The 27,808-nt window shown below is 37.0% G+C and overlaps 1 protein-coding gene across 1 annotated transcript; it reads left to right on the top strand.

Moving 5' to 3' along the window:
* On the top strand, nt 1–27,808 carry GTPBP4 (GTP binding protein 4). Its single transcript, XM_020990365.1, has 17 exons — nt 1–108; nt 4,386–4,556; nt 6,472–6,575; nt 6,672–6,808; nt 10,088–10,188; nt 12,612–12,704; nt 13,131–13,322; nt 13,408–13,473; nt 13,812–13,901; nt 15,149–15,259; nt 16,525–16,602; nt 16,827–16,878; nt 18,016–18,116; nt 19,190–19,387; nt 20,741–20,806; nt 23,722–23,865; nt 26,999–27,808. Exons 1-17 carry the CDS (start codon nt 61–63, stop codon nt 27,149–27,151), a joined length of 1,905 nt encoding a protein of 634 aa, XP_020846024.1. The 5' UTR covers nt 1–60; the 3' UTR covers nt 27,152–27,808.

The raw sequence follows: 27,808 nt of genomic DNA, 5'->3' as shown, positions 1-27,808 counted from the left end.
TTGTGTTCATTTCCTGTGAAACTTACTTCCGGCTCCTCAGGCTGCGAGCCGGCTGGCAACATGGCGTTGTACAACTTTAAGAAGATCATGGTGGTCCCCACCGCCAAGGTAACTGCGAACTGCGCCTCCTACCCCTTTCTCTCGCTGCTCCACGTCCTCTTTTGCGGGTGTCCTTTCGCTCTATCCATGCCGTTCTCTGGGGAGGAGCCGGGGCGCGCACGCGCGTGTGAGCGGCTTTGGTAGGTGACACGTGCGCTGCGGCCCGGCTCCGGGGCTCTGGCTGCAAGGGAGGGGAGAGACGGGAGAGGCCGATGCCGGTGGGACCTAGCGCCGGATCCCGCCGCCGAGCCGGGCCGGGCCGGGACAGGCAGAGCCGAACCATGAAAGGCTTCGTGCTCGTTCGTGAGCAGCTGCCCGCTGCCGGTGCCTTTAGGCGCTGCCTCTTCCCCTGTGGGGACCCCTCGGGGGGACCTTGTGCCCCTTTGCTCCCCTAGCCCCGCCGCCCAGCCCTTAGGGGGGCAAGGGCTTTCTTTGGGTGTTGAACCAGATGGGCTACTCATCTGGACTTGCTTCTTCCTAATTGACTTTTTTTGGTGGGGAGGGGAAGGATTTGTCGCAGTAGACAGAATGCTGGACTTGAGTCATTTGGGCTTAGGCCCTTAACTGCCGTATGACCCTGGACGTATCACTTAACTCTGCCTGCTATAGCTTTTTGCAAAATGGGGATAATAGTAGCATCTCCTGCCCAGGGTTTTTGTGAGGATAAAAAAAAAAGTTTGTAAAGTGCTTTGCAAGCCTTAAAGCACTCTGCAAATGCTAGCCATTATAACTATAGTCGTTAACATTGTAAGTGATCTTTTAAGGAATGTGATGCTTCCAAAACAAGGCTGATGTGTCTTGATCTTTGGAGATTTTTGCCTTGTGTTGTAATGGGTGATTCGCTGAAAGTCCCATGATTTTAGTTTTAAAATTGGTAGGGACCATAGAGATTGTGTAGAACAGGAGTTATTATTAATCTGGGGTCCACAGAAGGGAACCAGTGGATAGATTTCAGGGCATCTCCGGACTTGATTGAGGAAAAAACAAATCTTTATTTTCATTAACTGCAAACTGAGAGCACTTACTCCAGTTATGAATGTAAACTATAAACGTTCTGGGAAAGGGTCCATCGGTTTCATCAGACTTCCAGAGAGAGGTTATGACAGAAAAAAAGTAAGAACCTTTGATCTAGATTAACTGCATTACACTAAGGAGGAAACTGAGGCCAGTAGAGCTTAAGTGATTTGCCCAAACTCACAAAGGTAGGTGGCAGAACTGGAATTCATAGCCAACCTCCCTCATTCCAAATGCAATTCTCTTTTCGCAGTACAACCCTGTGGAAAAGCTGTAGTTTTGTGTTTTATAAGAAATTAAGGACGAGATGGAGTTTGGAGCTTGGGGATCAAACAACCTGGTATCCCCTCATTCTGTAGATTTACTTGTTGAGTAAATTATAGAGATTATTTACTGTCAGTCAACCAGCAATCATTCTGCGCTCACCATGTGTCAGGCACTGGGAGTACAATAACAAAAGGGGGGAAAAAACCTGCTTTCTGGAGCTCACAATGTCAACAAATATAGGCAGATACAAAATAGTAGAAACTCCATCATTTTAGTTAGTGTAGCAAACAATTTCCTTCAGAAATTCTTAAGAGCCCTTCAGGAGTGTGTGTGTGTGTGCCGGCGCTAACATTTTATCCACATTAGAAAATATTCAGGGACATTTATGTTTGATTCATAAGCTCTTGACTTCATTGAATATGTATATATACACATACACACACACACATTTATTCATTCATTCATTTATTTATTTCAGGGATTGTTTTCATTTTTGTATCTCTAGCATCTGTTATGTTTCCTGGCATATAGTAGTCACCTGTTGAGAACCCACCTACTCTGTGCATTGGTCATATACCTGATTAGTACTAGATGCTATGGCTATGACAGTATGGTACAATAAAAAGAGACTTGGCTTCAAATACTTGCCTTCATATGAACTTGGGCAAATCACTGCTGTGGCCCTCAGTATCCTTTTCTGTAAATGAGAGAGGAGGTTGGCTTCCAAAATCCCTTGTGTCTCTAAATTTGTGATCATGTTTCTCATTTTACAGCCATAGCTATTTAATGACATTCACCTAAGGACTTAGAGCATAGTTTGTCCTTTGTGCATTCCTCTAAGTGAAGGTGATGATACATTGTAGTCACTGTTTAAGCACCATTATCTCATTAATTTACATGTTTGGAATGGGGAACATTGTTTCTTTCATATCTGCGGTGTTGAACATTGTAACACAAGTTAGTTCTTTGTGGTAGACTTAGCAATATATATTGAATTGAGAATGTCTTTGTGACAAAAATATGTGCAAAGCACAAAACAGAGTTAGAAATTTTTAGTGCTTTTGAAGTAGTTGTTATTCAGTAGTAATTGTAGCCATTTTCTACCTTTTGAGTTTTTTTTATTATAGAGAAACTGCACCAGGGCAATTTTCTAAAAGTATAATTATTTTTAATTAAGACACCCTGGAATTCCTTTAAAGACTTTGAGGTTTTGATGGTCAAGTAATGTTTTCCTTGTATGGTCTTTTATGTTTTTTTTAAACTATCCATAACTAAGAGACAATCATTCCCCACCTATTTTTGAAGGTATATCACATACACAAAAGGGAGTTTGTTCTAAAGATGGAAATTTTGTTTGTGAATTTTCCTGCAAGTGACTTGTCTTAGAGGCCTTCCACATATTTTTCTGTTAAGTCAAACTTCTCTCTAGTTCTCCAAATACTTAATATAGTTGTCATTTTCCTAGTCTTCTGTCCATTTGGGAGGGAAATGACAATTTTTCTAGAATAAATATCTCTAGTTCTTTCAGCTATTTATCTTTTACATCATGGAACAAAGTCCCCTTTGCCATCTTTCTTTTCTTTCCTTGGGTCTTGATGCATTTTGGCAGTGATCCTCTTAAAATAAGTTCTAGCCAGGATAGAGGAACTATTCTGCACATACTGCTTTTGTTAATTCAGGAGAAGCCTGCATTATTTTTTGTCATGCATTTGTCCACATTGGGCTTAATCATAGGATCTGGAAGAGACCTGAGAAGCTATCTCATCTAAGCTCTTCATTTTGCAGGTAAGAAAAATGAGGACCAGGAATGCTACATGACTTGCCAAAGATCACATAGGTAGCAAGTTAGCAGAGGTGGTATTTGAACCCATGTCTCATGACTCCTGGCCCAGTGCATTTTACACGGTTTGTGCTGCCTCCCTTAATTCAGCTATCATTCCTAAGTCAAATTTATTGGCATCCCTCTGCATTGTTAGACCTTTTCCCCTGGAACCAGTGTGACAGCTGAGTGTGATTAGCTGGGTTTTTAAATGTATATTACAGTGCTTAGCCATTTGGACATAAAGGATTAGATAGATATTGCATAGGGGCAGCTAGGTGGAGCAGTGGATAGCTCCTACCTTGGAGTCAGGAAGACCTGAGTTCAAATGTGGCCTCTGGCACTTCACACTTACTAGCTGTGTAACCTTGGGCAAATTAGTTAACTCCAATTGCCTCACCATAAAGCAAAAAAAAAAATTTAATGGAAGGATTATAATGGGTGATTATATAATTTTATTAATAGTCTATAATGTACAAAGGTTTGCAAAGTGCTTTACATATATTATCACATTTTGGTAATATAGGTGTTATCCCCATTTTACAGAAGTGGATACTGGGGTTCAGAGAGTGTTTTTTTTTCTTTAACTGCATTTTGCTGGGCAAGGAATTAATTAGATTAGTTAGCTGGCATTTACATAACACTCTAAGGTTTACAAATACCTTCTATCCTCACAACAATCCTGGGAAGTAGATACTATTATCCCTGTCTTACAGAAGAGGAAACTGAGGCAAACAAGGTATGTGAGGCTGTATTTGAGCTCAAGTCTTCCTGACTCCTGGTATGGCACTCTAGCCGTTATATTGAGAGGGTGCACTTAAAATTACATCACCAAACATATCCTTAAGAATAAAAGCCATAGACAGGTGTAAAGAATATATCCTAGGTTATATTTGTGAAAATATTGCATTGTATTCTAACGCCAAAAGAAAAATGATATATTAAAGGGGGAATTAAAGAATTGTACCTGTTTCAGCTTTCTTTTTTCTAAATCCAGAATATTCATAACAGATTATGGAAGGCTTGTAATTGACAAATCAATAATATAATTTGAATTTTAAATATTGAATAAATGAATATTTTAAATTTAATTTACTTATGAAGCATTTTTCTCTTAAAAGAGGTTTGACAAACGTATGACATTTAAAGAGTTTTTAGCCGAATTTCTCTAATTCTTTGATTACAGGACTTTATAGACTTGACATTATCGAAGACTCAACGAAAGACTCCAACAGTCATTCATAAACATTACCAAATTCACCGCATTAGACATTTTTACATGAGAAAAGTTAAATATACTCAGCAGAATTACCATGATAGACTCACCCAGATTTTAACTGACTTCCCCAAATTGGATGTAAGTAATTCTATGATATAATTTCTTTTTTTTTCCTTTTTTTTTTTTTGCTTACAGTAACGCGTATTCACTTTTCAGGTGTGACTTTGTAAAGTCTGACAGAAAAGCAGGATAAAGTTTGCTAATTACTTGGTTAAGAAACAACTTGAAAAGTATATTGGTCTTAAAGTTTTTTTAAAAATGTGTTTAAATAGCATGTGTTAATAATAGTTGGCATTTCCATATTACTTTAATATTTGTAAAGCATTTTATATACATTTTTATCTGATTCTTAGGACCAATCTGAGATAAGTGGTAAAGTTACTATTCTCATCTGATAGTTGAGGTAGAGGTCACACAGCTTGTGGTTATTTGAGGTGAAATTCAAACCTACTTCCTCCTGTTACTCATATTGTGAGGCATTGAGCCAAAGTCTAAATTTTTGCTGGGCCAGAAATGGACAGTGACCTGAATTCGGACACATAAGAGAGTTGGATTACTATTTGATCACCATTAATGATGAGTCTCTAGTGAGATGACTCACAGTCATATTCAAGGTTGATTTTTACTAGAGCAGAAACTTTCTTTTGCTTAATTTATGTTTAAATATCTTCCAGTGGCATGGAAGAAGGTGATCAGTAAAGCATTAACTTATAAGCCTTTCGCTTTGATTGATAACAGGGACACAGCATGGTATAGTGAAGAAAGCATTGGACTTGGAGTGAGGAGATATGTGTTCTATTCCTTTCTTTGACATTATTAAATCTGTGATACTAGGCAAGTCCCTTAACCTCTTTGTACCAAAATTTCCTCATTTCTGAAATGGGAATATTTTAATGTGAGTGATTATGATGGTGGAGAGAGGGCAGAATGTAACACATTTTCTTCTGTGGTCTGAAAGCAGGGATGAAGTATAGAAGTTGTCTCTTTGTCCCTCCCCATCAGCTTGCTCTGAAAAAAAAAAAGGTAAAAAGGAGGCACTGGGGCAGAAAGAGAAAGAGAATGCATAGGAAAGGTGGGGATAGAGGCATTTAGAGGTAAAGTGACTAAAAATATGGATTTCATTTGTGTGGTTTCATAAAATATCTTATTCCTTGTAGTGTAAAGAGAAAACTACACAGAGCCTTAAAAGCATGTTCACATTATTATCTTGGTTTGAGGTTCTTCATAGCACTAAAATTTTGATTATAAAGTGTTTACTTTTCTTGGTCATTTCAGGAAGCTCATGTTTGGGGTTAAACTAGCTATTTTTAATAATTCAGGAGAATCCAAATTTTTAAGCAAACATGAAACGTGTTTTTCAATATTTTTCTGTAATTTTTACTGGACCATCTAAATAAAAAACTTATTGAAAAAGTTTAGTCAGTTAACATGCACCTTGAGAATATGCTATATTCAGAATTTGGAATGCTGCTAAATTTTGGAGTGAGGACTGTTAGAAGAGAGAAAAAAAATAGATGAAAGGCCTTAATGTGGACAGTTGCGAACTAATATACACCAACTGGGAGGTGAAGGGGGAGAAGGAAGAGGGAGAGAGAGAAAGAGATGGTCAGAAAACCCATAGAATCATGAAAGGTGGTCTAGTTCCAACCATCATGCCTTTGTACATCATGATTACCCTACCTGTGATTTCCTTTTATCTGTAAACTTTGTTTTTTAAGATCTGTTTGAAAATTTAACCTCCGTTATAAAGTCTTCCATAATTCTGTGGTACTGATTAGTTTGGGTTCTGAAACTGATGGCCTTGATTGGAGTGAAGGGTGATAAGAGTAATGGGAAGATGTGGTTGGAAAGATTGAGGTGGGGGGGAGTGAGGAAGAGAGAAAGGGAATTTTAACTTGATGTAGGAAGTTGATGTTAGACTAGTTTGGGGGAAAAGACTGATGATAAACTATTTTTCAAAGGTGGCAGTTAATCTTTTTTATTAATGTTATAGGATATCCACCCATTTTATGCTGATTTGATGAATGTTCTTTATGACAAGGATCATTACAAGTTGGCCTTAGGACAAATTAATATTGCCAAAAATCTAGTGGACAAGTAAGACATCTTATTTTCTTAGTATTTTTTAGTGTTTCCAACAAGTCATTGTCAAAAGTGAAGAATCTTATGTAACTTTTTTTTTCTTTTGCTAAGTGTTGCCAAAGATTATGTACGGCTTATGAAATATGGGGATTCTTTGTACCGCTGCAAGCAGCTCAAGCGTGCAGCTTTGGGGCGAATGTGTACAATTATCAAGAGACAGAAACAGAGTCTGGAATATCTGGAACAAGGTATGTATTATACATAGGTAAACCAGTTTTTATTTAAATTTTTAATCTTGTATAAATTTAATGAATTTGAACTGTCTCCAACAGACTCCTACATAGGGATGCCAGTAGGCTGCAAGCACTTTAAGTATTTGAGGACCAGCCTATCTAAATTCAGAAGCTCTTTTCTTGGTTGGCTGTGATTTTTTTTTTTTGACCACAGCAGTTCTCCAAAGCCTTCTGTCAAAGCAAACAAATGTTGCAATTTGCATTGATGGGGGGGGGTACTTACAGGGCCAAAATTATAGATGCTTGTCATGTTGAAATATACATAATGTGCCGGGCGCAAATTCCTAAATTCATTGTCAGTCTTCAACTAGAATCCTCATCGAATCCTCATTGTGTCAAATGATAGAGCTTTGGTAGCTCCTGCCAAGCTGGAAAAGCTTAGACTATAGTCCTTTTGATAAATTGTATCTTTTTTTCTGACGACCAGATAACCACTCTGTTTGGAAGTTTTGTCACAGGAAGGTTGAGTGTAGTGGCTCATCAGACCTTCACAGCATCTACATTTATGTGTAGAAGGACATGATCTACTTCACTCAAGGGAATGTATACACTGATGATCTAGTTGTTTTAAAATGTTGATTGCTGACATGATGTTTTTCGTTGCTTGTCTTGTTTCAGTGATTACTTTTAGTATTTCTCTCTCTCTCTTTTTTTTTTTTGGTTAGGCAATGGAGTTAACTTGCCCAGGGTCACACAGCTAGTAAGTGTTATGTGTCTGAGGCCGGTTTTGAACTCGGGTCCTCCTGAATCCAGGGCTGGCTCTCTGTCTTTACGCCACCTAGCTGCCGCAGTGTTTCCCTATTTTCATGTTTCATTGGTGGCTCCTCCTAATACAAATCACAATATAGGCAGTTTTACTAAAACATTTCTTTTGAAAAAGTGAATTTGTTCCATCGCAATTGACACAGTAGGGAACAATTTGAACATAACATGAATTTTGCCTTTGGTTATTCATGATTTTGTCATTAAGGAAAATTCACTACAGTTGTGGGGTGTGCATGAGAAGGGAGATGGGTTGGGCAAGGGACACTACTGTGGAGCTTGTAGGAAGAGGAGATGTCTGCCTCTAACTTGAGGAAAGTGTAGTAGCAGTCCTCTTCCTCCACTCAGGGTGAGGAGAAATCTACTGAGGGTGAGGGAGAATAACACAGAGGTGAGGGTGGGGAGAGGCAAGCATGGAAGGGAAGGCAGAGCTCCCTCATCATGTCTGTTCCCCCCCTGCCCCCAGTAGATTGAGAGTTCCTGTGACTGTCTTTTGTCCTGTTGTATCCCTAGGGCTTGGCATAGTGCCTGGCACATAGTAGAAATTTAATAAATGTTTATTGATTGACTAATATCAGCACAGGCTTGATGATAACTTGGCTTCTTTGACCCTTGCCACCCCCAAGGCACCTTCACAGACAAAATTCAGGCTGGTGATGGTAGCATTGCACTGCTTCTGTGTGTTCCTAGCCATAGAGTAATCCCTTGTGGAGCACTGACTAGAATCCCATGCTTGGAGTTCCTTGGTGTCATGACTGTGCTGGCTTCCACTGAAACTGAATTTGGGTGTTGTGACCCAACCCTGTTTTCCCCTTAAGCTTTGTTGTTTTAGTTGCATGATTTGGCATAGTGTAATGATTTTTAGGAAATCATATGTCACGTTACAGCAGAACTGCCTATGTTTTTATGGCTTTGTAGAGGGTCTTGAAAGTTAATGTGGTTAAAAAGAAAATCATTCCACATTCAACCTAGTCTTTTAGTAACAGACAGCCCATTGCTGGGCTATCATACTTCATGACTTTTGAGGTTTCTTGGCCTTTCAGGGCCAAGATGAAGTCTAGGACTTTCAGAACTTGTGCTTAAATGGCAGAACTTTCAAGAACCCTGGGCCACCTCCATGCCACAGTGAAGCACTGAAGGAGGACTTGTTCTGAGAGTTTTTGTTCAATACTCTGACAATAAAGTAATTAACTGTTGTGAGTGTCTTAAATATTATATTTTATAGTTTTCCTTTTTTTAATTGTGATTTTAACATTTGTCAACAACAGTGGACATTTCCATGTCGAAGGAGCATAGAAAAAGAGGGGTTTTTGAACCGTGGAACTGAATCTGCATTACATAGATTATTTCTTTTTTAAAAACATTAAAATTAATAATGGTGCCAACACTGCTTTGCTTGTCTTGTCCCTTAGAACTTCATTCTGCTCTCTTCTGTATGTTTTTAAATGTTCAAATGATTCCCCCCTTTTTGAAAACATGTGTATCACTAGTTACCTCCCATCCTCTCCTCAGTTCCTCCCTCCCTTGTAACAAACAAGCAGAGTAAAACAAGACAAATTCATGTAATGTTCTTGTCTAAAATGTGTCTCATTTTGCATCTATAATCCATTATCATCATTATATGTCCTCATCAGCCTTCTGCAGTCAATGATTAGTTATTGCATTGGTCAGAGTTCTAAGTCTTTCAAACTTGTTTTCCTTTGCAGTATTAATAGCCATTGTATAATGTATTTTTCTGTTTCTGTTTACTTTATCAGTTTATCTATGTCTTAATTATATGGAATCTCTGAATCTATCCCTTCCGTGTTTTGTTTTTTCTGGGGCACAGTAAATTTCTATTTCATTTACATACCATATTGTTTGTTTAGCTATTCCCCACTTGGTGGGCACCAATTTTGTCTATAATTCTTTGCCTACAGCAAAAAATTATTCACATATATATATGTATATGTACACACACACACACACACACATATGAATCTGATCCAACTTTGTCTTTGATATTTTTATGGTATATGCTGAAGAGTGGTATTGCTGTTTAATATCTTCAGAAATTAATAGCACACCTAATTAATGAAGAGTCTTATTTGGATTCATGAAAACACTGTTAGGTAAAATAATTTATTTTCACTGTAACCTCACAATTCATATTCCTTCTTCTTGGCCTTTGTAACTAAAGTTATTTAAAAGCATGTAATTTCTTTTGTGTTTCCCATTCTTGTAGCTACAAGTTTTAAAAAAATGCTACCTGTGATTTTCTAGTAAATATAAGTTTACTAATTTATCACGTTTATGCTTTTGTTTCATATATAGCAGTTTTCTCTTAAATTTGGATGTTACAGTAATGCAACTTGAAGTTTAGTTGTTTTTCAAAAAAGTTTTATAGTTTTGATACTTTTTACAGGAAATTAAATTGCTTATTTCATTTGTTAATGCATATAATTAAATACACTCGCTTTGAACTTTTAATAGTTCGTCAGCATTTATCCCGTCTACCAACTATTGACCCAAATACCCGGACGCTGCTTCTGTGTGGGTATCCAAATGTTGGAAAATCCAGTTTCATCAATAAGGTTGGTCTGTTATTATTTATGTTGTTTTTAATATAAAACTGAGGTCCCAGTTATACCGGCTAAAAATGTACTAGAATATTATTGTTTAATACTACCCCTAGTAGTATAAAAAATTTCCATTAAACCCTATTTTCCCAGTCCTGATCTATGTCTTGCCACTGGACTCTGATGACTCTGGAGGAGTGAGGCTGATGACTCTGCACAGTCCTGCCTCTCTTAAATTCAATTCACTTGTAAGTCAAGACATCATCCTTCTGATGTCATTGGTCCTCTTTGAGAATGAAGGATGAACAACAACTAACCTGATTAATCACTTGAACCTAACTTAATGTTATTATGGTTCTCAGCATCATAATTACAGATATTAAGCAAAGTGGTATAGTGGAAAGAGCTTTGGAGTTGGAGAACATAGGTTCAAAACCTAGCTCTACCATTTTACAACAAACCAGTTACTTCATATTTAAAAATGAGGTTAATATTTGTATTACCCATCTTATTAGGTTAATATGAGAAAATTGCTTCCATAAACTATAATGTACTAAGTAAAGATGAGTTATTTGTTGCTTTTGTGTTTCATATGAATCTATACTTTGTGGAGATAATGGTGATACTGTCAGAGGACTGAAGCTTTCAGTTTTTCCTCTGCTAAGTACATGTGTACTTGGAAAAGCATGTGTGTGTTCAAGGACGAAGGGAGCTGGATTTAAGTACATTTCAGAGGGCTTACATCTAATGTCTTCTGATTTTCTGTGGTTTTGTCTCTCTGTGTGTATCCTTGTTTCTTGTGTTTCTAATTCCTTATTCTGTCTGTTGTATAAGTGTTCCTACAAGATCTGTGTTGGGGGCTAAGGACATCTTAGACCACTGTGCCTCTTCAGCTGTTGGAAATCTAGCCCTTTGTATCTTAAATAACCCTCTGTTTTAAAAAACCACACACTTCTTATTAACAACCCTTCAAGGGGGGTGGGGTTGGGAAGAGATTTTCATCCCTGTGGTTAAGGCTGAATCTATCCAAAGCGTATATTGGGGAATGCAGTTGTCACCTTTCCTTCGTATGGCTTGGGCAAATAGTGTTCTTACCTATTTAAAAAAAAAAACATCAAAGAAGGGGGTTGCAATCTAAGTTGATTTCTAAGGTCTTTTTCATTTCTGACATCCTGTGATTCTTTAACATGTTTGGTTCCAACCAACATGAAGTTAGGCAGTGTAGTGTTACAGAGGGCAGCTGGTTCCTTTAAAAGAATTGCAAATGAGACTGTAAGCAAAACTGAAGATGCATAGGGCAGTTAATACTTTGAATACTCAAGTACCCACTGAAATTATTGCCAAACACCTGGAGTGCATGTTGGGTAACTGGCCAAACAGTATGATATTGATACCTGTCACTTAGTATAGTACTTTTTTGGTTTAAAAAGTGCTTTTGTACCAACATCTCTAGAGGACAAAAGCATTATTATCCTCATTTTACCAATAATTTTAAAAATCTCAGGTTAAGTGTCTTGCCCATAATGACTTGGTTAGCTAGGAATTCTCAGAGCTACAATTTAAACCTGGTTCCTGATCATGAGTCCAACACTTCTTGTTTTTCAGAATTATAGTGTGATATTCTTAATCTGTTTTAATGGTGTCATAGAGAAACAACTTTAGTCTGAGCAGCATTATATTGGTAGCCTTTTATTTTGGTTGTAATGAAATAATTCAAACACAGTATTTTAACAACATCATAGTGGGTTCTTTTTCTTTAAACATTGTAGTTATTGAGCTAAATCCTACCAGCCTCTTCATTACTTTTTTGTCTTGAGTTTTTTACCTTGATTGCATGAATTGCTCTTTAGTGCATTGAAGTAGTGAATTGGTGACTCCAGTTCTTTTTTGAGTTTCCTTACTGGTATGTACTCATCTGGCAATATAAAATACTGTTTAGAACAGTTAGACTGGGCATCAGTCATCCTGTTTTCAGCGATCTCAGAAGAGTAGATTCAGTTAAGTGGCCAGCTTATGATCTAGGAAATATTTCAGGCACCAAGAGAAAAGTACCAACTCAGACATTTCTTGTGACCTACTTTTAAAAATGTATTTTAAAGAACCTGGGCTCTACTCAGATCAAGTGTTCTCATCAAAGTTATGGGAAGGGCATTGAAATCCTTGGTATATTGTTTAGTATATAAGTGTTTTGAAATCTAGGGCCATCCGAACTTTGATTATATACCTATGATGTATACATATGACGTTTATTTTGAACATATCTGATAATAAACCTGAGTGTAGGAGGAAAAGAGTTATTGTAATTACACATATTATCACTTTTAAAAATGGAATTATTCCATAATTTGCATGTATCATTTAGGTTGCTTATAAAAAAGAAGTATATAATTTCTGCTTTCTTGGAGAATGAAAATAAATTCCAATTGTGTTTTTTTAAGGTGACAAGAGCAGATGTGGATGTGCAGCCTTATGCCTTTACAACCAAATCTTTGTTTGTAGGACATATGGATTATAGATATTTGCGTTGGCAGGTGAGAGTGCTGTGTACAAAACTCTTGGCTTTCTTATTAAATTTTGTCTTGATTAAATTTAAACAGAATGTAGAATCTTGTACTTGTGCTGAGGTTTAAAAGAACCTCAGCTATGCAGGATTGGGTAGAATCTAGTTTACAGGGGAGGAGCTTGTATGTGAAGAAACTTTTTTGATGCTGTTGACTACTACATCGAAGTCATCAGCATAATATGGGAATGGGCTGCCTTTTGAGGTGACATCCCTTTCACTAGATATGTTCTGGAAAAGTTGTAAGATTTACCTTTCAAGGATATTGTAGAGGGAATTTCTGCATGGGGTGGGATGTTGGACTAAATGACTTCTAAGGTCTGAGATTCTGTAATTTGAAAATACAGGCACCACAGAAGGTTGTGAAAGTCTGGGAACAATTACGTCTTATTTTTAGGTGGTTGACACTCCAGGGATTCTGGATCACCCTCTGGAAGATAGGAACACCATTGAAATGCAGGCTATAACAGCTTTGGCCCACCTACGTGCTGCTGTGCTGTATGTCATGGATCTGTCTGAACAGTGTGGTCATAGTCTGGAAGAACAGCTGGAGCTCTTTAAAAATATTAAGCCACTTTTTGCTAATAAGGTATGTTTGATAACTGAGGTTGGGTAAAGTTGTTATTTTATCATGAAATAACAAGATACTGATTTCATTATTTCTTTCTTATCAGCCTCTTATTATTGTAGCAAACAAATGTGATGTGAAGAGGATATCTGAACTTCCAGAAGATGACCAGGTAATAACACTATCCCTCTGTTTTGAGGCATGTTTCATTTTTTAGAACATTTTCATTTCTGCTTATTCTTTCTTGGATAATGCCCTGGACTTGGTAGTAATACAATTTTAGTTCAGGAATCTTATTCTAACCTAATAATTTGTGTTTTGATTAGTTAAAAAAATATAGATGATAGAGAATAAAGAATTTTTGCTTCTGAAAATAGTTGGTATTTTTACAACTATGTGGCCTTTACAATAATTAACATTTGACAGTTTTTGAATACAAGTAGGAGTTGCTGTGGTAGGTAATGAACTAGAAATAATTTACTGATATTCTGTTTTTCTATCTATTTCCAGAAAATATTTGTAGATTTGGAAGCTGAAGGACTTCCTGTTATAGAGACGAGTACCCTGACTGAAGAAGGTGTTATTAAAGTTAAAACAGAGGTCAGTATCTTATTAAAGTAGTATCATAGTCTTTTTTTTTAAACTTGTGAATTGAATATCTAAACCTCTTAAAGATGATTGACTGCAATATCTGTGAGGTAATTTAAACTTTTTAAAGCATTATCACATCTCTGATGTGTCTTAGATATATGAGAACCCCCACACAATAATTTTAGTCAGTTTTAGCATAAAGGGGCAACAACAGTTTTCCATAGTATCTTTAGAACATCTTTGTGTTGTAACTTGCTATATAGTAGCCAGATACAGATGCCATTGATATACAAAGTCAGAGGAAGGGAATGAGCTAGGGTTTATATCATGGAGAGAGTAATGATATCAATGGGAATTTGATATTTCAAAATTATCGAAATATCAAAGAATCAAGGACAGAATCCAAAACACCTGGAATTTTTCTGATCCAGCAGATTTCAACTGCAGACATTCTCCAACTTTGCAAATGGTCCAAATAGATACACATGTGCTGCCTTTCTGCGCCTGTTCTTCTAGCATTAGGGGGCTCTGCCATGAAAAGCTTTTCAGAGAAACTGTGGTCTTTAATAAGTAGAAGAAAGAAAAAGTCCAACAATCATTTAAAGAAACTGCCCTTAAAAAGCCCTGGGAAGGCTAGAAGGCTGCCATTTATTTAAATAGTATGAGTTCGATTAGATTTTTTTTTTCTGATACCTTAACTTCAGGCAGGGGATGGGAGTTTAATTGTAAAGTAGGGAAACTTCAGCACAGTGGACACTTTAGGAATGGAGAGGCCTCAGACAAGGGTCTTAGTACATCTAAGTTTGATGAGAGGAGTACCGAATGAGAGCTGGGAAGATGGCAGAAACCCATTTGTTATTTTTTGAGACTTTGGCTTTGAAGTAGTCTCTCATCCTCCGAAGGAAGAAGCTGTCTTTTTTATTCTCTTTCCCCCACTGCTCTTCTTTATTATAAGCTTCCTCTTTCCTTAACAAACAACATATGACTATTGGTGGTTCAGTAACTGAATTGGTTAAACAGAATCTTGTGGATTATGCTGTAACCGCTATTAATAACATTTCTAAGGGAACACTTGTCCTTGAGTTCTGAATTATGGACAAGTGAACTTTTGAAAGCAGCTTTATTTGTGGGCCAAGGACTGCTTGTATCTTGATTTAACTCTAGTGGGAGGTTTGAGTCATGTTTTGTTGCTATGTTAATACAGTCTTTACCTTTACCTCTTGCTTAGACTTTGTGCTTTCTTAATATGTTATTAGGCTTGTGATAGACTTTTGACTCATCGAGTTGAAACCAAAATGAAAGGAAACAAAGTGAATGAAGTGCTGAACAGATTGCATTTAGCAGTACCAAGCAAAAGAGATGATAAGGTAAGGTTATTTCTTTAAAGGTCTTGGGAGTAAGATTATTATGTTAGTTGTTGACTTGGATTGAATAAATGATTATTGGTGTGTGCATTGTTTGTTAATGTGAATTTTGTAATTTTGGATCCCAAGGCCTGAAAAAGAGGTTCAAAAATTGACTTTGAGCACGTAATGGATACTTAATCTAATAGAGGAGAAGTTTATGAAACTATAGCAAGGCATGTCTTTAAAAAGATTTTATTTATACCTTTTGTTTTTAAATCACCTGGATTTCTCAGTGTATCTCTTCCTTTATGTAGCATGCCAATCCTTGTAACAAAGAATTTTTTTAAAAGATAGAAAAGAAAGTTCCACAAAACTAAACATATTGAGTCTCAAAGTTTGTCTCAAATTTGCTGGGTTCCCTACCCATACTCCTCCCACCTCTGCAGAGAGGGGAGGGAGCAGCACTTTTATCTTTTGGGGAGTCAGTCTTGGTCATTATAATTACACAGCATTTGGATTTCATTTTGTTTTGGTTGTAATTTTTATTTACATTCATTTGCATAGTGGTAGATAGTATGGTGATAGAATGTTGGACTTGGAGTCTGAAAAACCCTGGTTTAAATCTTCACTCAGATTTTTACTAGCTGTGGACTCTGGTCAAGTCACTTAATCTTACTCCATCTCCCATTTTCTTGTTTATAAAATGAAAATAATAATAGTGCCTATTTACAGGATTGTTGTGAAGATTAAATGAGATAGCATATTGTGAGCTTCTTCAGGAGAATGTGAGCTTCTTGAGGGCAGGGACTGTCTTTTGATATCACCGGTGGGGCAGCTAGGTGGTGCATGGATAGGATTCTAGCCTCGGAGTCACTAGGACCTGAGTTCAAATTTGGCCTCAGACACTTACTAGCTATGTGACCCTGGGCAAATCACTTAACTCTGCCTTTGTTTCCTTATCTGTAAAATGAATTGGAGAAAGAAATGACAGACCACTCCCATTTCTTTGCCAAGAAAACCTCAACTAGGATCAGGAAGAGTTGGACAGAACTGAAATGACTGAACACGAGTAAAAAATGTTTACTGACTGACTAATAAAAAATTTGCAAATCTTAAGTGTTGTAAAATGATAGCTGTTATAGGCATCAGCTGTTTAGTTTTTCTGGTTTTACTTATTTAACTGTTTATCAGCTCCTAAATCTTCCTATGCTTCTTATTTTTTCATATTCATTAATTCTTACGGTGCTGTACATTTCTAAGTGTAATCTTCAAAATCGTGTTTCCAGGAGAGGCCACCATTCATTCCTGAGGGTGTAATAGCACGCAAGAAGAGAATGGAAACTGATGCCCCCACAAAGAAAAGGGTATGCTTCTTTATAGCTTGAATAAAGAGCTTTGTGGGCTTCACAAACGTGGAGACTGTCCTGGTGGTGGGGTCGGGGTTTTGATGTAGCTCTATTTTCTGACCAGGAGGGACCATAACCACATTCTGAGGACTTGAAAGAGAAGATAAGGCTGATTATCTTGGATTGCAAGAATTTTGGCCTTTGTAGCCAACTTTGTAGATAACTTTATTCTCTCTCTTTAGGAACGAGATCTTGAGCTGGAAATGGGAGATGATTACATTTTGGATCTTCAGAGTAAGTACAGTACAAGTGGTAGTAGAAGACATATTCAAATGCTAAATTGAAGTTGAGTTATGCCTGAGAAAATAAAACTGTAAAATAGAGTTTTATAGAAGGAAACATAATTCTTTTGCCTACGTTGGATAAAATGGACTAAAATTTGAGATGGAGGAGAGCATTTGAGGAAAGCCCTTATTCCAGGAGAATAGTTGAGGTCTTCGGAAGAGAAGGGGGGTGGGTGGCATGTTCAGGGGGTTGGGAAGGAAGGCAGAAAAGTTTTTGGAACAGTTGTTTTTGGAAACGTATTGAAGAGTCTGTAAGGCTTTGTTTCCCAGTATCATTTAGGGCACATTGGAGGATTTGTAATTTTGTCCAGAAGTGCTTCTCAGTTAAGAAACTGAAGTAGAGAAATACAGTGATTGCACTTGGGGTTAGGGATTGGCAAAGTAGATGCTGGGGGAAAGACAAGAGCATGAGAAATTTTAGGGTACTAGAGAGCACAGACTTGAATTCTTGCTGGCAGGGGTCTTTGTAACTGGATAGAGGCAGGCAAAAAAAAACTCAGAGAGATGGACTAGGAGACTAAGGAAGGTCGAGAACCTACATGTCCTGAAGAATGGAAAGATACATGTAGATCAGGTGGATAGGTAGGAAATTGTAGTCATAAAGGGAAATTTCTGAATTAATCATGGTAGTTTGTAGTTTTAAGTGGTGGTATCCAGATTAATTATTGGGGAGTGGAGATAGAGGTCATGAGTGTATTTAAGAGAATAGTGGACAAAGGTTATAGGAGAATGAGAGAGAATAGAAGTAGACATTTCCTCCCTTAGAAGAGGAAAGCTTGAGATGATGGTGAAATATGATGTGGAAGCAGTACTGAGTATGCCACCTCATCCACTTTGCTGTGTGAGTGGGAGGGATGGTCACTCTTCATTAAGATTTCATGAGAAGAACTGTCATGAAGAGAAAGGTTTCATTAAGGTAAGAAGTAAGGAGTACTTGTAGAAAAGGTGAAGTCTCCCAGGGATTTGCTCAAAATAGAAATAATCTAGGTTCCGTTAAGAATGCTAGTGATTCTCATATTAAGCATATGCTTTTATGTATAGTGGTGAGAGTATTATAAAGTTTTCTTTTCCCTAAATTTTTTTCTAGAATATTGGGATCTAATGAATTCATCTGAAAAATATGATAAGATACCAGAAATCTGGGAAGGCCATAATATAGCTGATTATATTGACCCAGATATCATGGAGGTGAGTTTTTTACTTTCTGATGTTGGCATGTTACTTTCCCCTTGGTATTCTCTTATTTGAAGGTAAATATGATTCTTGGATATTTTTAAATTAGTTTAAAAAAAGTCTTCTGGCATTACTGTCTCCAGTATTTTGACTAAGCAAGTCACTTAATTTCTTTCTGAGCTTTAATTTTCTCATCTGTAAAATAGTAATAATTATAGTATTTTACACTGGTTTTTGTTAAGATATTGCCCTGTATACTTTGTAGGATTTATTTATCTTTCTAGAGAAGTTATCCTAAAACTGTGTCTACATGAGTGCAGCAGTTTTGGGTGTGAACAGTGTTTTTTTTTCTGATCCATTTGTAGCTTTATGAAAATTGCCTCATGCATAATAGATTTTAGTCCTTCTGCTCTCTGCTGCTCAAGGAGCCATGTGAATTGGTCTGATCTTCTGGTCTGATTATACTGTGTTAATATTTCTCTAGACTAAAAAAAAACTTTCCTTTTTTAAGTATCATTTGAAATGTGAATTATCTTTATATCATCAAATTAAAAGAAATAGAAAGTATATTGAATTAAAGGGCTGAAATTCAGGTAGATTTAATTGAAAAAAATACTGCTCTGTTTATAGTGGTTTAAAATGTCAACAATAAAACAGAGAGTATGAGCAGGAACCATTGGGGTGATGAAAGGGAAAAGGGATTCCAAGTTTACTTTTACTCCTATTGAAGTAAATGATTTCCAGCAAACTAAGAAAATAGGGATAGTGACATTGTCTAATTATATTCTGGTAGAACTTTATATAGCTTGTATAAAATTGTGCAGAGAAAGAGTGTGTGTGTGTGTGTGTGTGTGTGTGTGTGTGTGTGTGTGTGTGTGTGAAGTCAAACTTTTTTTGTCCAATTTCACTTTTGAACATAGGATAAAATCTGACTTGGCTGTTGTGATAAGCTTAGACTACAATGCATAGATAGTCCTTTTTGTCCTCTTAAATGTTTATGTATGGGAAGATGGTTCTGAAGCAAAATTTGCTGGCATTATTTTTGCATCTTAAGTCTTAATTTCTGCAAATTAAATTTTTTGTCAAAGAAATTGAAAGAGTTAGAGAAGGAGGAAGAACTAAGACAAGCTGCTGGAGAGTATGACAGTGAATCAGAAACTGAAGATGAGGAAATGATGGAAATTCACCAGTTGGCAAAGCAAATTCGTGAGAAAAAGAAGCTGAAAATTTTGCAATCTAAAGAGAAAGATACATCAGGCCCCAGAATGCCTCGCACTGCTAAAAAGGTAAGTCTTAAATAAAAAAACATCTTGATAGTGGATTGTCTCCTGACGTTATAAAATACTTTTATGTATTGATGTGAGATTTCACAATTCAGGCAGTATTTATGGTCAAGAGTCAAATTTAGTGTTAATAGTTTAAAAATTGCATTGAGCTATTTTGTTTTCTGTGTTCTATGTAACTAATACCTTTACTTATTCTTCATTTCTTTGTATTCTTTTTATTCCGAAGTCACCCCTACAGTTTATTCTACATTTCACATAAATCACCTCCAAGATTGTAACATTTTTTTCTTAATCTGGAAGCATCTTTCTTTAAGAAAAGAAAACAGAACTTCTCAATCTAAACTTTCTTGCTTAGCGACCTCATTAGCTCCTTGGTTTTAGTTATCTTCTCTCTTCAGATGACTCCTAGATCTTAATAACCAGCCCAAGTCTCTTCTGAATTCTAGTCAGATGCTTACTGAACATTTCAAACTGGATATCTACTAGACACCTGAAATTTAGCGTTTTCAGATTCTCTCCCCCACAAATCCAGTCAGTTGCCAAATCTTGTTTTTACTAGTCCAGCATCTCTTGTATCACTACTATGTATATTTGTGTATATACGTACTGCTGTGTATGTGTGTGTATATTACTACAGTAATGATGGTGATAGAAGAGATGCTGGACAGTAAAAACAACAAGATTTGGCAACACGCTGAATTTCGTAAATATAGCTGTCATTTATTACCTGTGTGTATTCTTGGGCAAATTAGCTAACTCTTTTGGGCCTCAGTTTCCTCAACTGTTAATCTTTTTCTTTTCTGAAACTTTTGTCTTCAGTTTACAACTGTGACAGAAGTGCCACCTTTGCCTCTGCCTCCATAGCCCTTTGTTTCTTGTGTTTTTGTTTTTTACTAGACAGTGGGGTTAAATGACTTGCCCAGGGTCACACAGTTAGTGTCAAGTGTCTGAAGCTGGATTTGAACTTGGGTCCTCCTGACTCCAGTCCATTGCTCTATCCACTGCACCACCTAGCTGCCCCCACCGCCCTTTGTTTCTTGACCAGTACTTCATGTTCATTGGCCATACTTTGTTTTCCTTCCTGCCAAACCACTTGTTCCCACGTGAGTCCTCTTAAGTGAGTAGTTGTAGAAATGGATAGTTCACAGTTCTTAGGAAATGTTAGCCAATTACAAGAAATAGACAAGTAGAAGAATTTTTCATGGATTGTTTTTAAAGAATGATACAAACTTTTTTCCCCATTGACTTTGAAGAAGTGTTCTGATTTGCACAAATAAGTTAGCACTGTTTTCTGTGCTGTCCCAAAAGTGAATTAAGTATGCAATATAACATCTTAATTACTTTATTTTCCAGGTTCAACAGAAAACACTGGAGAATGAGATGCGCAGCCTTGGTATTGACATGGATGATAAAGATGCTGTAAGTGTATAGGTGGTTTGGTTTATTAAAGAGTGGGTAATATATAGTTATATGAAAAACTAAGGTTTTTTTGAGAAATGTAAGTGAGATATGGGTGTTTTCTTTTAATGGGAACAAAAGACAAAGGAGAATGATCTTCCGTTAGTCCCACCATATTGATTTTCAGCATAGAACCTCTTAAAAGATATGATAATTTGAGATAGCTTCTTTTATTCAGAGCTCATCAAATAAATGAAATAACTAGTTTTAAGCATATTAATCACTACTATTTTCCTAGGGAATATAGGCCTAATTAAGCAGTTGTCAGTTAGGATCTGTTAACTCAAACAAATTTTAGGATCATATATACTAGTGATCTAGGACAGCAGGTATTTTCAGAAACCAGTGTTTACCATTGTTGGTAAGTTTTTAGAAATTTGTTTGAAGACTTGTGCATTTTAGAACCTTCATTTTCTGGTGGCTACAGTTTAGACCTTTACAGTATAATGAAAAGGTCTCCATACTTATATTTTTAAATTTTTCTTTTGTTTTTGACTCTAGCATAGTGATGACATTTTGGTCCTCTTCACCAGAATGAAGGACAACCATAAAAAATTTTTTTTTAAGTTTTCTTACTGCTGCTTGTATGATAAGATATTTTTCTACGATTCTTAGCTCTTGGTATTTAGATAGAAATCTACTCAGTAATATAAATCTGTGATGTCTTTAACATGGATTTTCCTTCCCCCTTTGCAAATCATAGTGTTTTTTCCATGCTTTGTGGCTCGCCTTTGTTTCATCCTGGGGCTTAGCTAGGCCAGTTCTCAGGTGATAGTTTGAGTACAATATGCATTTGGAGTTGTACTTAAAGCCTTTCTGCCAGAGTTTACCATATGCTGGCAGGCTTCTGGAACCTGTGGTCACTCCCATCCCACACTGAGGCATCAGTAGATAGGATATTCATTTAGAAAGGGGAGAATTGGAAAGACTTACATCAAGCCTGCACAGCATACGTCCCGTGGGCTACTTGTAGTCTACCAAAGCAGCCTGCAGGCAGTATATTGTATAGACCTATATTTATATCCTCTATGTTTTTCATGGGCCTCCTGAAGCCCTTTGACTGGCCACAAGAGGCATGTGGGCTATATGTTGTGCAGGCCTGACTTACATAAACTGATGCAGAGTGAAGTGAGCAGAACCAGATCATTGTACACAGTAACAGCAACATATGATGAACAGCTGTGAATGACTTGGCTGTTCTCAGCCATACAGTGATCCAAGACAGTCCCAGAGGACTCATGATGAAAAATGCTATCTGCTTACCAAGAAAGAACTAATAGAGTCTAAATACAGATCAAAGCATACTATTTTTCATTTTCTCCCTTTTTTTTTGTTCAAATTTTCTTCTGCAGAATGACTAATATGGAAATGTTTTACACGATTGCCCATGAATAACCTGTATCAGATTGCTTACCCTTTGGGGGAGGGGGAGAGAAGGAAGTAAGGAGAGAATTTAGAGCTCAAAAATTTTTTAAATGAATGTTAAATTTTTTTTACATGCAGTTGGAGGAAATAATAAAATATTTTTTTAAAAAGGGAGGATGGCAAGTATGAAAGAAAATAACTTTTTGCCTCTAGTATAAAAGATTGTAATTATTTGCTTTGTGAAATAGTATTTTTTACTTTCGTATGCTTACCCCTGTAGTCCTCAGTAAAATGCCTTCTCCCAAAATACTTCAATATTCAGCCAACACTGCTCCTCACAATTTTTGTTAGTTACTTTAAATGGACATTCTAAAATTTCATTCTATGGGTGAAGCATCTTGATTTTATACAAAGAACATAAGATCTGGTCCCAGAGGACCTGGTTTCAAATTCCAGTTTTGCTTGGGCTCTTATGTCACTTTATGATTCTGGCTTAATTTTTTTTTATCTGTAAGATGAGGAAGTTGACCTACAATCTCTAAATTTGTGGTCCTATAATCTGTGATCTTAAGGTGTTCTAATTTTTGCAGAGAGAGATGTTTATTAATTGTTTCACAGATTTTTTGAGACCTCTGTTATAACTTTCCCATTTCTGCTGAGGATACTGCTCTTCTCCCCTGAGGCTTTCCTAGGTCTTCAGCTGTTTTGTGTCTCTCTGACATTTGCAATTACTGTTTTTACTTGATTTTTGTTTTGTATATGCATATTCATACATATTGTTTTACTAGTTATAGTGCAAGCAATCTGCCAGTCAGCCTTTGTAGTAAAATTGGAGTTTGGAGTAAGACAGTTCTAAGGTCTCGTGTGCAAAAGCGAATCCTGAAATAAAGGAAATGATGTGTATCAATTTTAGTTAACAATGGGTTCTTCTCAAGATTACAAGAAAAAACCTGGTCTTAGTTATGTAATATATTTACATGTTGCATGGAAAACTGAAACTTTTATTTAACAATTGACCAAGGACTGGTTATTTTTGGTTCTTTTGTCTTTACCTTTTTTTTGGGGGGAGGGGACATGAGGCATTCAGAGTTAAGTGACTTGCCCAGAGTCACATACCTAGTAAGTGTCAAGTGTCTGAGGCCAGATTTGAACTCAGGTCCTCCTGACTCCAGGTACAGTGCTCTATCCACTGCACCACCAAGCTGCCCCTATGTTCAACTTTTAAACATTTTACTTAATATGTGGTTTTAGAAATACATTTTTTGGGGACATGTAGGTCGCGCAGTGGGTAGCGCACTGGCCCTGGATTCAGGAGGACCTGAGTTCAAAATCTGGCCTCACACACATAACACTTACTAGCTGTGTGACCCTGGGCAAGTCACTTAACCCCATTGCCTAGCTTAAAAAAAAAAGAAAAGGATATATTTTCTCCAGAGTTATTGAAAAAAGAATAGTGGTTGGGATTATGCCTGAGGGCATGAAATTCTAAATTTGATTTTTATAAATTACAGAGCCACTATGCCAACCAGGCAAGAAGGTCTCGGAGCGTCACCAGGAAACGCAAACGTGAAGAGTCTGTTCCTCCCACATCTAAAAGCCGAAGCCGTAGTTGTTCACGCACACCCCGGGATGTTTCTGGTCTGAGAGATGCCAAAGTGAGTGTCGTTTAAGTTGTGTTGATGTCTTTTGTGTTATACTACAGTTCTTTCTTGGTATACATCCACCACCATTGAGTTGTCCCTTTTAATAAAGAAAAACAGTTAAGTAAATTGCAGCCACCATGGCTGGCATATGTCGCAGTCCATAACTGTAGTCTCCCACCTCTCCACTGAAAGAAGAGGTGGTGTTTCATCATCTCTTCTCCAGATTAGTGTTTGGGAATTATAATTAGAATTTTTTCGTGTTATTTTTAGTCTCCATTTTTAAAATTGTAATAGGATATGTAAATATGTAACAATCACTAAAATATAGATAAGATATATTTCTATATGAATAATGATGGTGTCTTCTATGGAAGAGCAAACTGGTAAAGTTTTTTAATGAAGTAGAAAGAGAGTTAACTTCCTGCATGACTTGAACAAGTCACTGTGCAGTGTCCATAGTGGGGCAGCCAGGCTAGTGAAGGGCCTTCAGTACAGGGTTGAAGAAATTAATTTACAAAAGAGAAAACTGGGGAGGGATGGGAATGGAAGTAGCTCCCTTCGAGATTTTGAAGGGCTGTCATGTGAAAGATGGCCCCAGAGGAGCAGATCCAGATGCAGCAGATAGAAGTTGCAAATTTGGACTCAGTGTCAGGAAAAACTTCCTAGACAAACAACTAGATTTGTCCAAAAGTGGAATAGGCTGCCCAGAAAGATGTTAAGTTTTCCCTCCCACCTCCATGCCAAGGGACAATCTTGAAGAAGGTGAGATATGAGCTGAGTCTTTAGGAAGCCAGGGGAAGGCCCAGCCAGTGCAAAGACCCTGGGATGGGAGATGGGGTATTGTGTGACCAGTGTTACTAGCAGTCTGTACAAGTACATGGAGGAAGATAATGTGTGAGAAGATTGGAAGGATAGGAAGACCAGGTTTTGAAGAGCTTTAAAAGACACAAAAGACTTTATATTTGCTATTAGAATCACTGGAGTTTATGAGAGAAGGAAGGGAGTGACTTAAGAAAATCCTTTTGGCACCAAAGTGGAGGATGGATTAGAGTAGAGAGAGACTTGAGATAGAGAGACCAGTTAGAAGCCTCTTGCAATAGTCCAGGCTAGAAGTGAGTGATGACGGATTATGGCTGAATGAGTGGGAAGAAGGCATTGTCTATAAGAGTGATGAAGGTAGAAACCACAAGCTTTGACAGTGCTTTGGATATGTGGAGTCAATGAAAGTGAAGAGTTGAGGACAACACCAATGTACAGTGAAATAAATCTATGGAAGGTTTGGGGCAGTGTAGGGGAAGTGTTTTGGATCAAACATGGAATTATTTACTTCATAGACCCAGCTTTAATTGAATGCTTACAGGTCTTATATGTAATATAGTGGGCTCTGAACAATCTTGTGATCCAAACAAGAAGATCTTGGTGTAATTATTGACTGTTCCCTGAGACATGAATTGGTTACTGTGGAGTTACATTTTAATTGGCAAGATTTGAGGCTTCTTGGGTTTAGTAATTGGAAGAAAACATTTTAATTTTAAGTTTTATGCACAGCATTGTTGTATCTAGAATACATCATGAAATTCTGGTAGCTGCAGTGGTGGGTCTTGAGGTGGGGAAGGAAGCTTTTGTGGTGCTTCCTCTTATGTCCTACTCTACCATTATTGCTTTTCTGAGAGTAGTAAAGGGTGGGAGAGGAAGAATTATGTTAATGCTACAGGGAACTGAGAGATTGTTTAGTCTTTCCCACCTTCCCCCTTTTACCTCGTTCATGATCATAGACCAGTCAGTAGCAGTTAGATACTGCTTGTAGTGAGAAAATGGAATTAAAGGCACCAGAGAGCAAGATTACTGCTGCCTATGCAGAGATGAGGAGAAGAGTGACTTCTATTTGTAACAGTGAGGATTAAATAAAAGAATTAGGATTCTTCTATAGGGAAAGATAAAGGATAAAGGGATTGGATTGAGTGTGACTGGATTGGATAGGAACATATTCTTCAACTCCTTAAATATTTGGAGTAGAGAGATCTTGGAAACTTGAAGGGAGTACTATTTTACAGTACACACAATAAATTTTTGGAACTCATTAACCCAAGTAGATGTTCTGACTGGAAAATTAATTGAATCAGGGATGCTTTTAGAATGAAGGAAGCCTAGCAGGTTTTTCAGGGGGAAATTAAGGCTATTTGGGGCACATTTCTCTACAGGATAAATTGCTTTTGTTTTGGTTTACTATCAAATGGCATGTTTTCTAACAATTTTGGCTTGGATGGGCTGTATTTGGACTCATCATAATATTACTTGTATTCTTATATATGTCACTGTGAAATGATCAGGAAAAATCTACTATGTATTGTCAGTTGATTAACAGGAGCATCTGGAGTGGCAGCAGGAGAAAGAAAGAAAACAAATTCTCAGAATTCATGCATTGACTGTTATTAGTGATTTATCTAGTTAATTCTGACAGCAGTTGAAACCCTAGCATGCTAATTTGTTGTTTGGATCCATAAGTAAGACTTAGGTTTAACTACCTTTTCAGCCTTCTTTCATGTTATTTCCAATGTGCTATGTTTGAGCGAAGCCTTTCTCTGAAATCAACACAGTGTCCCCCATCTCTAGCATTTGCATTCCTTCTGAGATGCTTTGCTTTTCAGTTCCTGCTTCTTTTCTTTCCAGTTTTAAACCAGTTGCCTTTCCTGCAGTCTTGAGCTGAATGTGTTCTCTCCCTCCTCGGATTTCCCTTTTGCCTGAACCTTTACTGTTACTCCCAACCTTGTGTTATACCCACCTAAATATCTCTTGTCTTGCCTTTCCATCCCACCTCCCCAAATAGAATGTAAGCTTCTTAAAAACAGAGACTGTAATTTTAAAATTTTTGTTTCTCTAATTTCTTGCATAAAGCAAGTGCTTATTGAGTTAAAAAGAAGGAAAAAAAAGAATGCATCAATTTGGGAAGAGTTTCTCTTTTGAAAAGAGAGGAAGGCTGCTGTGTCTGCCATTTCATCCAGTTACAAATGCCATTTGTAGAAACTTCTTTTTTTGATGGGTTCTATCTGATGTTTAGCTTTACTCTGAAAATTTTCCTATATATCAAAGGCTAAGTGAGATCTGAATTTGGAATATCCTAAAATACATTTTATTTTCTAAATAGATGGTGAAGAAAGCTAAAACCATTATGAAGAAGGCTCAGAAGAAAATGAATCGCTTGGGGAGAAAGGGAGAAGCTGATAGACATGTGTTTGATATGAAACCAAAGCATTTATTGTCCGGCAAGAGGAAATCTGGTACAAAAGACAGAAGATAAAAATACCCTGTTGAACTTAATTAAACTCCTGTACTGTCTTGTCTGTTTTCTTACTAAGTGTGCTATCTTAGAGCTGGAGTATTGGTTTGGAAATTGAGGAGCAATTCAAGCAGCTGTGCAGATAGACGGTATAAACACCACCATAAATGTGGTAGATCTCTTACTATTTCTTTGGAGTAGTACATTTGTAGACCTTTAATAATTCTGCTGATTTTCAACAGAGAAAAGCCCCAACTACTTGCTCTGGAAGTTTATACTAATGTTTCTCTTCGAAGGTAAAACATCCCTACCTGGTGGACTCAAGAAAATTGCCCAAAGTGCCCTGTAAACCCATAGTAATTTTATATAAATGGAAAGGCATATAATCTGTAAAGAAAGTACTTAAGAAGGGATTTTATTGAAATGTCAGAACTCTGGCTCAACATCTCTATATAAATTGGGCAATTATCCTTCTGTACAGTTAATCTATTAAATATAACCATTATTGTAAAATAAGCTTTTTGCATATGAAAATTTGTTTTTTATAAAACACTGTGTTATAAATAATCAAATTCACTTCTGCCAGGGAAAAGGAAATTGAATGAATGACTTATATTTTTAACCAAATAGAATTTTGGTTGGTCTTAAATAAAGCTTGGGCCATTTTTTAAGTCTAAA

The sequence above is a fragment of the Phascolarctos cinereus genome, unplaced genomic scaffold (genome assembly GCF_003287225.1).
Source record: "Phascolarctos cinereus isolate Bilbo 61053 unplaced genomic scaffold, phaCin_HiC Scaffold_1;HRSCAF=81, whole genome shotgun sequence".
NCBI lineage: Eukaryota > Metazoa > Chordata > Mammalia > Diprotodontia > Phascolarctidae > Phascolarctos > Phascolarctos cinereus.
Note: the sequence above shows the minus strand (reverse complement) of the source record. Positions and strands in the feature narration are given on the sequence as shown.

Excerpts from the sequence above, each read along its gene's own strand:
- GTPBP4 (XM_020990365.1), top strand. The coding sequence starts at position 61 with ATGGCGTTGTACAACTTTAAGAAGATCATGGTGGTCCCCACCGCCAAG. Across the intron at positions 4,557-6,471 it reads CTGACTTCCCCAAATTGGAT|GATATCCACCCATTTTATGC; the intron begins GTAAGTAATTCT and ends TTAATGTTATAG. Across the intron at positions 13,902-15,148 it reads TTATTAAAGTTAAAACAGAG|GCTTGTGATAGACTTTTGAC; the intron begins GTCAGTATCTTA and ends ATATGTTATTAG.